At 35.8% G+C, this 13,942-nt stretch overlaps 1 protein-coding gene across 3 annotated transcripts in view; it reads right to left on the bottom strand.

Moving 5' to 3' along the window:
* Window positions 1-13,942, bottom strand: part of LOC116723171 (partitioning defective 3 homolog B-like) — a 222,210-nt gene that overhangs the window by 199,094 nt on the left and 9,174 nt on the right. For all 3 annotated transcript variants that reach the window (XM_032567857.1, XM_032567860.1, XM_032567859.1), the window contains exon 2: window positions 9,004-9,105. In XM_032567857.1, coding sequence (XP_032423748.1) covers window positions 9,004-9,105 — 102 coding nt within the window. The remainder of the gene's footprint in view (window positions 1-9,003; window positions 9,106-13,942) is intronic.

The raw sequence follows: 13,942 nt of genomic DNA, 5'->3' as shown, positions 1-13,942 counted from the left end.
GGTAAAGGAACAATAAACCTTGTCTTTCTTTAACACTTGAAATATCAGCCATTAGCCAAATTGTGAGTTATATTTCGCAAAGTTCTTTCCTCAAAGGTAAATCACACAGACAAGGGCAATCCATCTATACTAAAAGCTAATATGTAATACAGAAAGTATTTTAAAACTAGTACACCTTGTGTAAATCAGAACCCTCAAACTACAAACAGATTTTTACTTGCATTATAAAAACATAAAACAAAGAACAGAACCTTTTTTCCTCACTCTCTGACATGAAATCAGACCAGCTTTAGATAAGTAAGGATTATATTAATTATTTATATTTGCTAAATGCAAGAATGATGAGTAAAATAATCTGTAGACTTTTTTGTAACTAATTCAGAGGTTTACCGTATTTTCCGCACTATAAGGCGCACCACATTATAAGGCGCACCTTCAATGCATGGCCTATTTTAAAAACTTTTTTCATATATAAGGCGCACCGCCGTATAAGGCGCATAGAATAGACGCTACAGTAGAGGCTGGGGTTACGTTAAGCATCCATTAGATGGAGCTGCGCTAAAGGGAATGTCAACAAAACAATCAGATAGGTCAGTCAAACTTTATTAATAGATTACAAACCAGCGTTCTGACAACTCCGTTCACTCCCAAAATGAATAAACAGCTGTTGCTTCCTCCACTTCCGCACCATTGATTCGTTCATGTTAAATTCTCTCGCTGCTGCTCTATTCCCGTGTTCTACTGCGTGACTGATCGCCTTGAGTTTAAACTCTGCGTCGTAAGCGTGTCTCTTAATAGGAGCCATTTTGGGGTCTTTACACAAACACACAAATTCAAATGAAACGGAACGCTTCACGCAGTCATATATCCCAGCATGCACCGCGCGCTTCTTCTTCTACGGGGGAAAATGAAGTCGCCGGCTGCTTACCGTAGTTGCGAGACCTGTTGTGGCTCAATATTGGTCCATATATAAGGCGCACCGGATTATAAGGCGCACTGTCGGCTTTTGAGAAAATTGAAGGTTTTTAGGTGCGCCTTATAGTGCGGAAAATACGGTACATACATTTTATTAGTATTTTTTCATAAAAATTGCCTTTCAAACTTAATGACCAAGTATCATATAATTCAACAGGTTTCTCAATAGTTCATTGAAATTCTGCAGGGCACAAGTCTTTTCCACAGCAAAATGTCTACAGAACATGATGCCGCCACCCCACACTTCTCAAACAGGATAATGTTCTCAAGCTTTGAAAGCCTTCTCCCTTTTCCTCCAAATATAACAGCTGCCATTGTACTATCATTAGACCACTGGATATGTATTCACAAATCACAAAATTTTGTTCCTGAGTCTACTTAGAAAGTGTAACATGGGCTTTTACAGTGCTTTTGGTGTAATGGATTCTTCCTCATTAAGTGGTCTTATAGCCCATGATGCAACAGGACTAGTTTAACTGTGAATCATGTAATTATCTTACCAGCTTCTGTCAGCATCTTTGCAAGGTCTTTTGCTGTAGTTCTGGGTTTGAAGAGGACATTTGTGCATTTTTCACCAAAACATGTTCATCTCACAGTCATAAAATCCATCTCTCTCCTGAATGAGATAATGGTTGGACACTCATGCAGTGCTTATAGAGGAATATACTGTTTTAACAAACAAAGTGGCAGTTTCAGGCATCTGGATTGTACTACAAAAAAGTTTAGTTTTTTTTAAAAGGAATACGTAACTATCTGGTTTCAACTGTATGTCTTTCTGATATTTTTGGTAAGTTTTATGTCACATGACTTTTCCTTTTTGTTTGTGGTGGAAAATGACTGTAGGATAAAAATTGATGTTTTAATAGTAACAATGGCAGCTAAGCAGGGTGAAGGTGTGGTTCTCATTGTGAATACATAATGATGTGCTTTGAATTTTAATTGTATTTGTTCACTAAACCTAATATTGACTGTTTCTGATCAAGACTATGTGGCAATACCCCTCACCATAATTTATCAAGCTAACAATGTTTCTCAACAACCTCTAAAATGCTGTTAACCTTTCAAACAAGCGCTGGTTGCAGCAAGTCAAATTCTAGATGCAGATGAGATTAAATAAATGGATTAGGAAACACACTTCCAGCAACATAAATAAAAAAAATGCTGATGGAAATTCAAATTTTCTGCTTACTTTTCAGTTTCTGTGGCATAAAGCTCTGAGTGGGCTTCGAAAATAAAGTGCAAAACATTAAGGTACTGGAGAAAAAAGGGGTTAGTGAGAGTGTGTGTTGGAGGGGAGTGTCAATGTATGGTGATCTAAAAGCAAACATGTGAAACATACAAAGGAAAAATATAAAAAACTGGTATAACCTTGGTAAAAAAGAAAGTCAATATTCTTTCTGTTTTAGGGTTTTACACATCTGGACATCTGTACTTTACCAAGATCTCAATTTGTTTAAATCTAAACTTATGTGAACAGAAGCGATCATTAACTGTCTATTAAAGCAGAAACAAAAACTGGAAAAGGTCTGAGTATAAGAACTGGCACACATAGCCAAATATCTGGGAAAACAAAACAATTGGTTGGCGTTTCGACCTTTCATCCACACAAAAACTCTGCCTTACATCACTAAAAATGATTACTTTTGAAAACTCTGCCCAAAGTGGAGATTTGAGAAAATGCTGTATTTGTGTTTGAGTCTGTACATGGGAGTTTTAGGATCTCACACATCAGGTCACTGGATGGCTAAAGTTGGTAGAATGTGCGCATGATGTACAGAGGCTACAGTCCCTGACGTAGTTGTCCTGGGTTCAATTCCCATTATCTGCTATTTACTGCAGGTCTTCTCCATCCCTCCTACCCATTTCCTGTCTATTTACTGTAAAACATAGGTCATTAGAGCCTAAAAAAATCTTTAAAAAATAAAAACAAACAAAAGGATCCCTAAATCATGATCTGCAACAAATAGTGAGGCATCAACATCACATCACATGTGCAATCATTGTTATTGAGTTGGCAGTGTAATGAATTAAGGAAAAATTAATGCTAAATCAGAGAGGTGCAGATTTTTACATTGGCCCAGATGCTATTTGCTTGCAAGCCCAACTGTTCCGATAGTTGAAGAGGAAAAGAGAGAGCGCTTGGAGGTCAGCTGTTTTACTCCAACTCTCCCCTCCAACAAAGAGGCACAAATAAAATTGTCTTGCCTTCACCCAAACTTAAATTGACAGATGGTTGCACATTTTCCTCTGGACTACTTTGGGGTACCAGGGAGTTCATGGTTAAAGCAATGACTGGAAGGTGCCAAGGTCCTGCGTCCGTTAAACAAGCCATAATCACCAACCACCATAACCCTATTCTTTTTCTCCCACCTTGTTGCAAAGAAAATTTCCCTAAGGGGACAATAATAAAGTGATACTTACACTGATACTGATATGTTGACTATATGCTGACTAGTTAAGTTATTTGGTCCAGGTGTATTGGACAAGGGATGTCCAAGGGATGTCCAATACACCTGCTCAATTTGTTTTGACATGGCCTTCTAACTCTACCCAGATTGATAGACACCGAAATTAACTATCACTGTGGTCTTCAATTGGCATTGTGCTCCAGATCAGCAGACTTCCAAAATTCAGACATGCTGATGATAAATTAAACATCAAATAACTGACCAAGCAACTTAAATGCACCTGATTAGTGGCACCTGGGTGCTATCTGTACTCCTAAAACATATCAAAGCAGGAAGAGTGCAAATAGATTTTTACTCAATGTTTCACTATGGTTTTTTTTTTACTTGATAAATAACGACATGGCTAATCGATTATTTATGTCACACACTCAAGGTTCAGATTTCAAAGTCTGGTAAAGGCTATTTAATTTTTAAGAGTATTAAACCATTTTCATAGAAAGAGGGGTTAGTTTCTTTTTACTTCGATTTATTTACCACTTATCAATACATATCTGATACCATAGATTTTTTTTAAACTGCATTTTGACCCGTGACTTTAGCGGACTTCAGCTCTCCTCTGTTTTTCTTATGATCATAAATCCAAAGCCAGGCAGACTGCCAACAGTAAAACACTCATCTGGGATCAGGAACCATTTATTCATTTCAGCTCAGTAATACTACGAGAGCCTGGCTTCAGAATTCAATGAATATTTCACTTTCATTTTATATTCAATCTCTGGTGCTCAGGAATGTGCAGTGCTGGGTGTCATTTAGTGCATATTTCTGGTTTGTGTCAGTGCATCAGTCTTGCTTATGATGTGTGTGTTTTTCAGGAAGTAGTTTGCTACTCATCATTTGATCCACGCATTACAATGTGTTTGTTTTTTTAGGTTTGACGTGCTATATTTGATTCTGGTGCTGCTTTAAGCATTTCTCCCTAATGTTATTTTTATTTTTTCATAAAAATAAAATTATATATATAAAAAGGATAGCTTTATGCTAACTGCTTTCTCTTTTAATCATGTCCAGAAAAATATGGTTAATATATATATATGATCTAACATGATTAAAAGAGAAAGCAGTTAGCATAAAGCTATCCTTCACAATGTAAATTTATGGAAAGTAGGGAAATATTAATACTAATATTTTTTTTATAATACCTTCTCATTGTTTTTCTTCTTCTTCAAAAGAAATCAGTACTTGGCTACATCTAGGCTCATCTATTTAAATCATCTATCAAAACCATACAACTGGATTTGATGCAAGTTGCCCATTAAAACTTTAGAATAATTTAGAAATATATCACAACAATACTATGTCAGGTGTACACAACATATGAAGATGTACTGCATTTTGCGAGGAGAGACTTCCAGATGCTCCCATAATTCATACAATCGATCAAAATAAGTCTTACTCCTCTTACACCATTTGTCAGACTACAGAACCAAACACACTTATTGGTATGCACTAAAACAACAATAAATCAAATTCACTTTTTACTACTATAGCATTACTATACAAAAAAAAAACATTTGAAGAACCTTTAACTAAAGCAGAAAATTTTAATAAATATTTTTTTATAATGAAAATAAATGGTGTTACAATTATTAGCAACCCTAAAGGTTCAATAAAAAAGTAACATTTAGTTATTTATTTCAAACTTGATCAGGGAAACTTTTAATCAGAAATCAATGAAATTTAAATATAAAATGAAACAAAGACCCATTTCTCTTAGTCTTTCAAAATGAAAAAGCAACATAACCTTTCATGTTATGTAAATATGTGGTCATTAGATCGTTATAAATAGCCTTTGCTCATGTCTAGACACAGAAACATAACTCAGACTTTTAAAATAACTAGAACTGTGAGAAACGAGGCTGGAAAGGGGCTCAAATTTATCTAGCAACCACACAAAGCAAATCCCCATTGTTAAGTACAGTGGAGGATCTATGATGCTGAGCCTTTTCTAATGGATTTGGGAGCCTTGTCATGAACTTTGAAATAAAATGGTATTTTAAATAAAAAAGAAACCTTTGAAACAAAAATACTCAGAGAACTGAAAATGGGCCATCATTGGTTCTATTGAATGGTTTCGCAATTGACAAAGTTTTATGCTTTAAAAAGGTTGTACAAAGTATTAACACCATGAAAAACAATTTTTGAGTCACCAGTGAGTTAAAAAAAAAAATTCTTACAGTCAGATTTTATTTTCAATAAATTAATGTATTGAAATAATCAATTTTTCTCTTCAATGTCCCACCTAAAAATATGCTAGTGTTAAAAAAAGGGGGGGGAAACATTTTCATCTTAACATCTTTTATCTCAGTGGTGCAAGTAAATGTTGAAGATACAGTATGTTATCACAATACACCAGTCCATTTACATGTAAAGCATTACACAAATATGAATCAAATCTGTGTACAAGATTTTATTATATCGTTTGCCCTTATCTAACCAGGCGAGACAATAGCAAACTACTTCTTATTTACAACACCAACCTGCAGAACAGTAAAAGCAAGTAACACAAACATAATAAATTACACAGACACACTTTTAATTCAGAGGAAAAAAACATTAGTTAAATTTAGTATATGCCAATTGGAACTGTTTTTATTTTGAAATCTTATTTTCAAAGCAATGTCTTATTTTCTGTACAAGCACCTTTTATGCTTACTACAATGAATCTGAGCCTTTGTGAGGAAGCTCTGCGCATGTTAACAGAGAGAAAAGCAAGTTGCCCCTATAAATAGATGTGGACTGATACAGAATGTAGTTTTTAAGAAGACAGAGATCAGATTTTTTTTATGTAATGAGCTCCTTTTGTAGAGAACTGTCTGTGTGTTCTTACAACTTGAATTTAAATCAGCAAACATACTGGCAAAGACAACACTTTTCTGGATTTTAGCAAAATAATATTGCATTAGTTTAAAAAATATATATATTTAAATGGGATATGATACTATCTTATTGTCCAGGTGCAATGCCAGAAGAAGACAAAATTATATATTTTAAAGAAAAGCAAATGTTCCAGATCTCAAGAGTCACAGCTGTTTGTGGAAAAAACAATTGCCCATCCCTCCTGTAAGCTGTACAGTTTCATCAAAAGTGGAGCTTTAGACACCTCTGGATAATAAAGCATTACAAATTAAAGCAAAGCATAAGTGAAATCTTGCCATCAGCATGAGTTCAAACTATTCCTTGTTACCCTTAAAACCATGGCAACAAGTTTTTGTAATACATACACTCCCAGCTCAGATGCTGGTGAAATATTTTGCTCTTAAAAAGTTCATAGAAAAAGACAGTTGTTGAATTAAGAAAAAAAAGAATCTTGACTCATGGTTAACAAGAAAGAGAAGGCTTCTGTGCGGTGCTTAAGGACAGAAAAAATCCCAACATTAGCAACTTTGATATTAATTAGTGCAGGAAAATTCCCATATATTCAACTGAATTTAGACCCCCTTAAAGTGTGAGGCAAGGACACAAAGATACGTTGAGCAGTACACTTTATAGCCAGCAGGTTCCTTGGCTTTTTTAAGAAGTGACCTAAATGAAAAATTCAGTTCACCATAGGAACCAAGCTCATTAAAACGTGTTGACTCTGTTTAATTTGAAGAGCCATACAGTGAGGTTCATTTGATGTCCTAAGCCAGAAAGTCTTTCATCCAGGTTGTTTATCACATTATACCATACTCTATGACAGAGCTCTCAAAAATAGACTTTTCTGAAGAGTTAAGAAAAAAAACAGACACATTCCTAGAGGGGGAATTAAGAAAAAAACTAAAAATATATGGATTTGGTTTGCCTCAAGTAAATGGTAATGGTATTCCCTTCTGCTGAAGGCAAGTTAAAACCTTTACCTTTGAATTTTGCTAGAGAAGCAATATTCTATCCGAGGGAATAGCTTGTGGGCTATAGCAGCTCAATAAACTGCAGTGTGAACATGCATACATTTAAAGTCCAACACACAAAATATACTGATAGCTGCATATACACTTTTCCTTCTTTACAGTGTATTAAGCTGTCTCAGTGACTACTTAGCAGGTAGGCATTAAATGTATTATACAGACAATTCAGACGTATAAAGTATTTGAAGATTAATGCAGGTTTTTCTGGAACTGTGTAGACGGTATGAACAGCTTAGCTATGTAAGCCTGTTTTGACATAACCATCTGTTTTTTGGCAAATAGACCATTTAAAGAGTTCCTCCACAATTTCGCTTCAAAAGCCCATTTTTTTTATTTTTTATTTTGCCCCTCCAGGGGGTCTTTTGTGGGCTCTAGTGTCCTTTATATGAAAGTAGGCTGACAGGAAAGGGGGAAGGAGAGTGGGGAAGACATGGGGCAAATATCGTCGTGTCCGGGAGTCGAACTCGCGACGGCCGCGTAGAGGATTCAAGGCCTCCAAACATGGGTTGCGCTATCCCCTACGCCACCAAGGCACGCCCAAAAGCCCATATATTTTTTATATAGGCTCAGATTTCTCAGTCAGTTTTTGGCACATTTTTAATGCAAATGTTAAAGTTCACAATTAATTTATGACAGCTATTTTAAGAGTTGAAATGTGTAACATGTGAAAACTGGAAATGGGAAGGAAAAATGGATGGAAAAAGGGTGGGAAAACAGATGTTTGAATGGCTAGAATTGCAAAAACCAAAAGGCAACTTATTTTGGAATATTCAGACATATATCTTGTAGAGTCATGGTCATGACTCTACAAGCGTCAAACCAGAATGCCATATAATGTCCAGTCTTTATTTAGTAAATCGGAAAATTGTTGTAAACAACTAGAGTAAAAGAAAAGAAGGAGGAATAATAGGAGAGGAAGATGAGGAAATGACAAAAGGACAAGAAGAGCTAATCACAGGTGAGTATGTGCAGCTGGAAGGAGAGCAGAATGGCAGGGTGAGGGGAAGGGATAAAACCTGAAAAAGACATCAACATTAAACTAAAAGAATCACTAAACTCAGGGGGGCGTGCCGTGGTGGCGTAGGGGTTAGCGCGACCCGTATTTGGAGGCCTTGAGTCCTCGACGCAGCCGTCGCGGGTTCGACTCCCGGACCCGACGACATTTGCCGCATGTCTTCCCGCCTCTCCTTCCCTGTTTCCTGTCAGCCTACTATCACATAAGGGACACTAGAGCCCACAAAAAAGACCCCCTGGAGGGGTAAAAAAAAAAAAGAATCACTAAACTCAGGAAAGGAGTTTAGTGATTTAGTGAGTTTTCTAAATCACTAAACTCCTTTCCCGAGTTTAGTTTATTCCTCGTACTGAACTAATACGAGGAATAAACTAAAATAAGATGTAAACAAACAATCACAATCATAATTGAAAACCAAAACTAAAAAAAGAAATATTCTGGGAAAGGCAATACTTTGCCATACTCATTTTCTTTTCCAAACATTTACAGACCCATATGATAATAAAATCAAATTCCTTACCTTTCAAGATTTCAAGAAAGTATAGAAATTGTAAATTTACATTAATAATTATTAAGGAGCATTTACATAATTTGGATGTTAGAATTTCTTCCTTAAGAAGAATAATTCACACAATGCACAAATTCTGCCTTACAGCTTTCTTACCTTGTCTTTGTCCTCGACCAAATCACTGAGGATGTCATCAGGGTCCAGTATACCCCCGTCACAGTACTCAACATGATGGGTTCGAACGACAAAATCTCCCTCCTAAGATAAAGAACACAACTGAAAATCAACAAGCTGCAAACAATTGATATCTGCTGTTAGATAATAACTGAAATATTATTTTGTCATTTATTTAGCTTTTGAATTTCAGATATTCTTAAAATCTCATTAGTTCTCCCATAAAGTCCCATATATTTGTCAGTTTCAACTACAGAGGTCAAACGAAGAAAGTGGAAATAGCCACCAGCTATCTTTTTTTACAGGTGCACCGTCATTGGTGTCAGTTTATAGTCATAGTTCACAACTTTTGGTCCTTTCCACTGTTCTTGAGTGGAAAGTTGTTTGTGAAGAAAGCTTAAATGTGCTAAAACAACTCATTCATCTGGCTGTTTACCCTTTTAATCTTTACACCATAGTTAATTGGTTCATATATTTATTTTTTAAAAACTGCACATAAATTGCTCCTTAACAATCGGCATCAAGACACATTGAAACTGCTATTAAGAACTGTTGCTGATGTGCTTAAATGCTTATAACCGCCTATTTCAATAGCTCAAACATTAAATATACCTTAATATACATTAAAATGTACAGTGGAAACCATCTTAGCACTACCAAAGATGATAAGATCTGCAGTCTTTTATCTCTACTATTGGGAAACAGTCAATCAGCGGCAAGAAAAATGAATGGTGCTTTTGGATTGGCTGTTTTGTAAATGTCAGCCAATAGCATGTCAAGTAGCATTATCCTAGGTATTTCAACTCCCATTTTCTTTCAAATATTTTACATAAATCACAAAAATAAATAAATAAATCTGTGATTAGGTCAGTTTTCCATGATCAAATTGAATTACATTGCCCTAAAAAATTGCAAACAGGTGAATCTGTGAAACTGTTAATAGGTGGGTATGAACATAATAACTAATTTTAAATTAAATAATACAGGTTAGCAAAAACACAGGTTTTTCTTTTGATGGAGACATTAATGCATAATATCTCCACGCTGTCAAGTGGCCAGACTAAACATGTCAACGTACGATGAAAGAGAGAGCTGCTGCCCTATATCTCTGGAAGCATGTCACAAATATTTCACTGAGGCAAAAAGAAACTGTCAGCTCTTGAAAACATCATTTGTCTCCTTCCAAAAAAGAATATAGCCAAACTCAAACCATCCACACACAACCTTATCTACTGCCTGCAAGCTTAAACAGCCTTCTCTTCTTGACCGGCCTCCCCTCGGTTCCCTTTGTTTCCAACCTCCACACATCTTCCACATCTTTCTCTAGGTGCCTTGTACAGATTACGACTCTCGCCTGGCCCATTCTCTTTCCCTCCTAACCCCCTTTTCTCTGCTGTGTTGGGTCTGTGATTAATGACACCGACACAGAACTGGACAGCTGACTACACAGAGCTAGTTGTCGAACAACATATTGAGACAACAACAACACGGGCGCATACACACACCCACATCCTAAAAGCCGCACACAGCCTACAGAAAGGTATCCATCAAAATATTACAGGGAGCTGCTTCATTAAATCTTTCTTTCAGGGTCAGGTGCAAGAAACAGAGGAGCCACTCCTCTGGCTCTTTGACACGTGGACGGGTCAAATGTTCAGATGTCTGTTCATCCAGTGCTTTGATCTTCACCGATTTATGGGGAGTCTCACGGCTCAACGTCGCTACAGCAGGTTTATCCACAGATTCTGATTTGTGGATAAACAAATCCTGTACATGCCTCTAAAGGCCAATCCACACAGAACGCAAACTTAACTGTATCTTATTTCACAGAACTAATTTAATTTGAGCACACAGACACAAAACTGAGACTGTTACAGTTATGACATATTGGTTCTGGCAGGTACATGTCATGTCGTACATATCTTAACGTTGGAAATATCAGCTTTGTTATATCTAATCTAAAGATGACACATTGTCTATATTACGTTGTAATTGCCATAAAAGGGAAAATATTGGGTCTTATTACATTTTTTTAAGTGTTCTGATGTAAGCAACCTTGCCAAGCAAAACACTATCTGTGTTGGAAAAGTGAAACTGCACATGATCTACAAACACATCATTTCTATAGAAGAACATAGCGGTGGTAGCATCATGCTGTGAGGGTTTCTGATTAGAGCTGATGGGATTATGAATTGGGCAACAGTCCAGAGCAGTCCTGGAAGAAAATTAAAATGGAGAAAACATGGAGCAGAAGTTTTTATTCCAAGAGGACAACATCCCTAAAAATACAGCTTCAATGCACTGGCTTATATTAGAAAAGTCCAATCACAGCACAGATTTAAATACCTAACTTCTGACTAAGGTTCAGCTATCTTGCAAAACACTTTCAGATGTAATTACATTAAAAGGTAGTTCTACTGACAAAAAGGGGGTGAATGCACACCTTTTTTCATTTGTAAGATAATTAGAAAATTATTTGTCATTTTCTTTTCTCTTCACAATGATGCAGTACTTATGTGTTGGTTTAGAAGACACACCGTACATTTACCACACATACTGTGTATACAGCTCATCCAGAGAAACAGAATTTACTTGCAAACGCACAATAAAAAGGGGGAACTAAATAGAACTAAATTCATTGAAGTTAGTTGTTGTAAAGTGACAAAATGTAAAAATGCATATAAATATATAGTGTATTTGTATATCACATTGCATGTTTAACAACTTGCAATAAAGTACTCCCACAAGTTAAACATAATCTCTGTCCACTCCAACTGCATTTTCACCACTGCAAAGCATTTCACCAGTTTTTGTTTTACAGCTCGTTGAAAGTGGGTTTACTTAGCTTCTCATAATTCCTGCTTTCCTTTCCAAATAAACTGCAGTGTGCTACTGTGAGGTTTGACACCAAGCCAGTTTACACATCATCAACACTGTCAACTGGTAGTACCTGGCATATGTTCAGGTTTTTTTAAATTTCAGAAGAATTTTAAAGCCCCACTCTGACACTGACACAGCTGCATTGGCAATATTACATAACTTCACATTCTCAATCCAGCATCAACATCAAACGGTGCTTACAAAATCTACATATTCATCTTGACTATCCTTTGACAAAAAGACATGCTAAACATAAAATTATTCTTATTCTCCAAAAAGAAGAAGTGAGAAGAGAAGGTTGGGCACTTTTCTGTAACAATTTTCTGCAACCTGTATGTTTTTTTTTTTTACAATGATTACATATTGAATATATGTTTATACAAAGAGAAAACAACTTTAGAGGAGCATAATAACTTTTCTTTGTTGCTTTAATCATACAAGCAAATTGATCTATTTTGCAGGTAGACTAAACACTACAGCAAATACTGTCTGTATTTATTATTCTTTGTATATTGATCAACCACAAAACTTTTAATTAGCTCTAACTTCTAGCAACATAAAATTACAAGGAAAGTTTACTTTTCTGTGTACTAAAGCTGAGTTTTGCAGGCACTAACCCGCTTGTAGAGAACCAATAATGTTTTATCTCCATGAAGCAGTGAAAAATGTTGTGGCAGAAGTTATTTGCATTACACCAACACCCTCATTCCTTTGGTGACCTGCAACTGTTTTTAGGTCATCAGCCGCCCGTTTGAATCTCTTCTTAAAGTAGGAAAGGCACAGAGCTAAAAGTTGAGAAGTTAGAGGGTGATAGCTGGAAGTGAAGTGATCTAGATTAAAAATGTGTCAGAAATTCTAATTATAAACAAAGAGGAAATAAAAAGATATAATGAAGTCAAACATCAGAATCATACACACATCGATCTAATACAAAAATAAAGACACATCTTTGTAAATGAAATTTTTGACTTTAAAGTCCAGTTTGGAATTTTACATTTAGAATTCGTCTTTTTGAACAGCTTGCCCACACTGTCTCCATGAATCAGATTTCCTACATGCCATGCCTGAGAAAGCTCAGTGTGACGGCTGATTGCAAGCTACCACATCCCATCGTGTACAGAAAGGTTGGTGGTAGGTTGATTTAAGAGAACGTTAAAGCACTGCTCTGTACCTAAGTCAACAGAACAGAATGAGGAATTCAACACATTCCTGCGGTTTGTCTGAAGAAAATCGGGCACGCGTCTCCTCCCTGCCTCTCCCTCATTCTCAAATATAATTGCCTGTGACCTGGAAGGAGCCAGAATGTTTTACAACTTTATGAGCTTGTTCTTTCAGGTCTCTTCTTCGTTGTTTAGTGCAACTTAGTGGAAATATTGTTTACGTCTCTTCCAAGCAAATTTCTTTCAGCAAAAAGATCTTTTTAAAGGGATACTTGATGTTTAGTAGTTCATTCTTTACACATTTTCATAACATTTTAAAGGAGGATATACCCATGGCAAAACATAAAGTACACACATTTTAAATTATGTGGTTTTGGCCATTTTTTCAGTTTTTTTCTTACAATTCAACACATCAATAAGAATTACTGATCAAAGTATCAGTAATTTGATCACAAAAGGTTGAAAGTCATTGAATTTGAGTGCAAAATTAAACACGAAATGTCAAAGCTAAACAGAATGGCAAACAAGGCAGTTTTAACAGTTCAGTTTTGACATAATTTGGTACAAATGCAGACGTCAGTGATTTAAAATGATTTAAAATGGTTTTAAAGTTAAAACCATTTTAAATGTTATGGTTTTGGTCTTGTCATTTTTTTTCTTACAATTCAACACATCAATAAGAATTACTGCCAGTTTCCCCTGTTGCACGGGGGAAACTGGCAATAGCCAAATCAAAGCAAATATAAAAAAAAAAAAAACAGGCAAAGCTCAGGGACGTTAGTCATGTACACTGAAAAAACTAACATTTACATTATTGTGTTTGGTCAACTAAAGAGGAAACTGTAAACTGTTATAATTAGCCTCACAACTATCTTAACAGA

Source organism: Xiphophorus hellerii, chromosome 7, assembly GCF_003331165.1.
Source record: "Xiphophorus hellerii strain 12219 chromosome 7, Xiphophorus_hellerii-4.1, whole genome shotgun sequence".
NCBI lineage: Eukaryota > Metazoa > Chordata > Actinopteri > Cyprinodontiformes > Poeciliidae > Xiphophorus > Xiphophorus hellerii.
The sequence above is the reverse complement of the archived record's forward strand: the minus strand, read 5'-3'. Positions and strand labels throughout refer to the sequence as shown.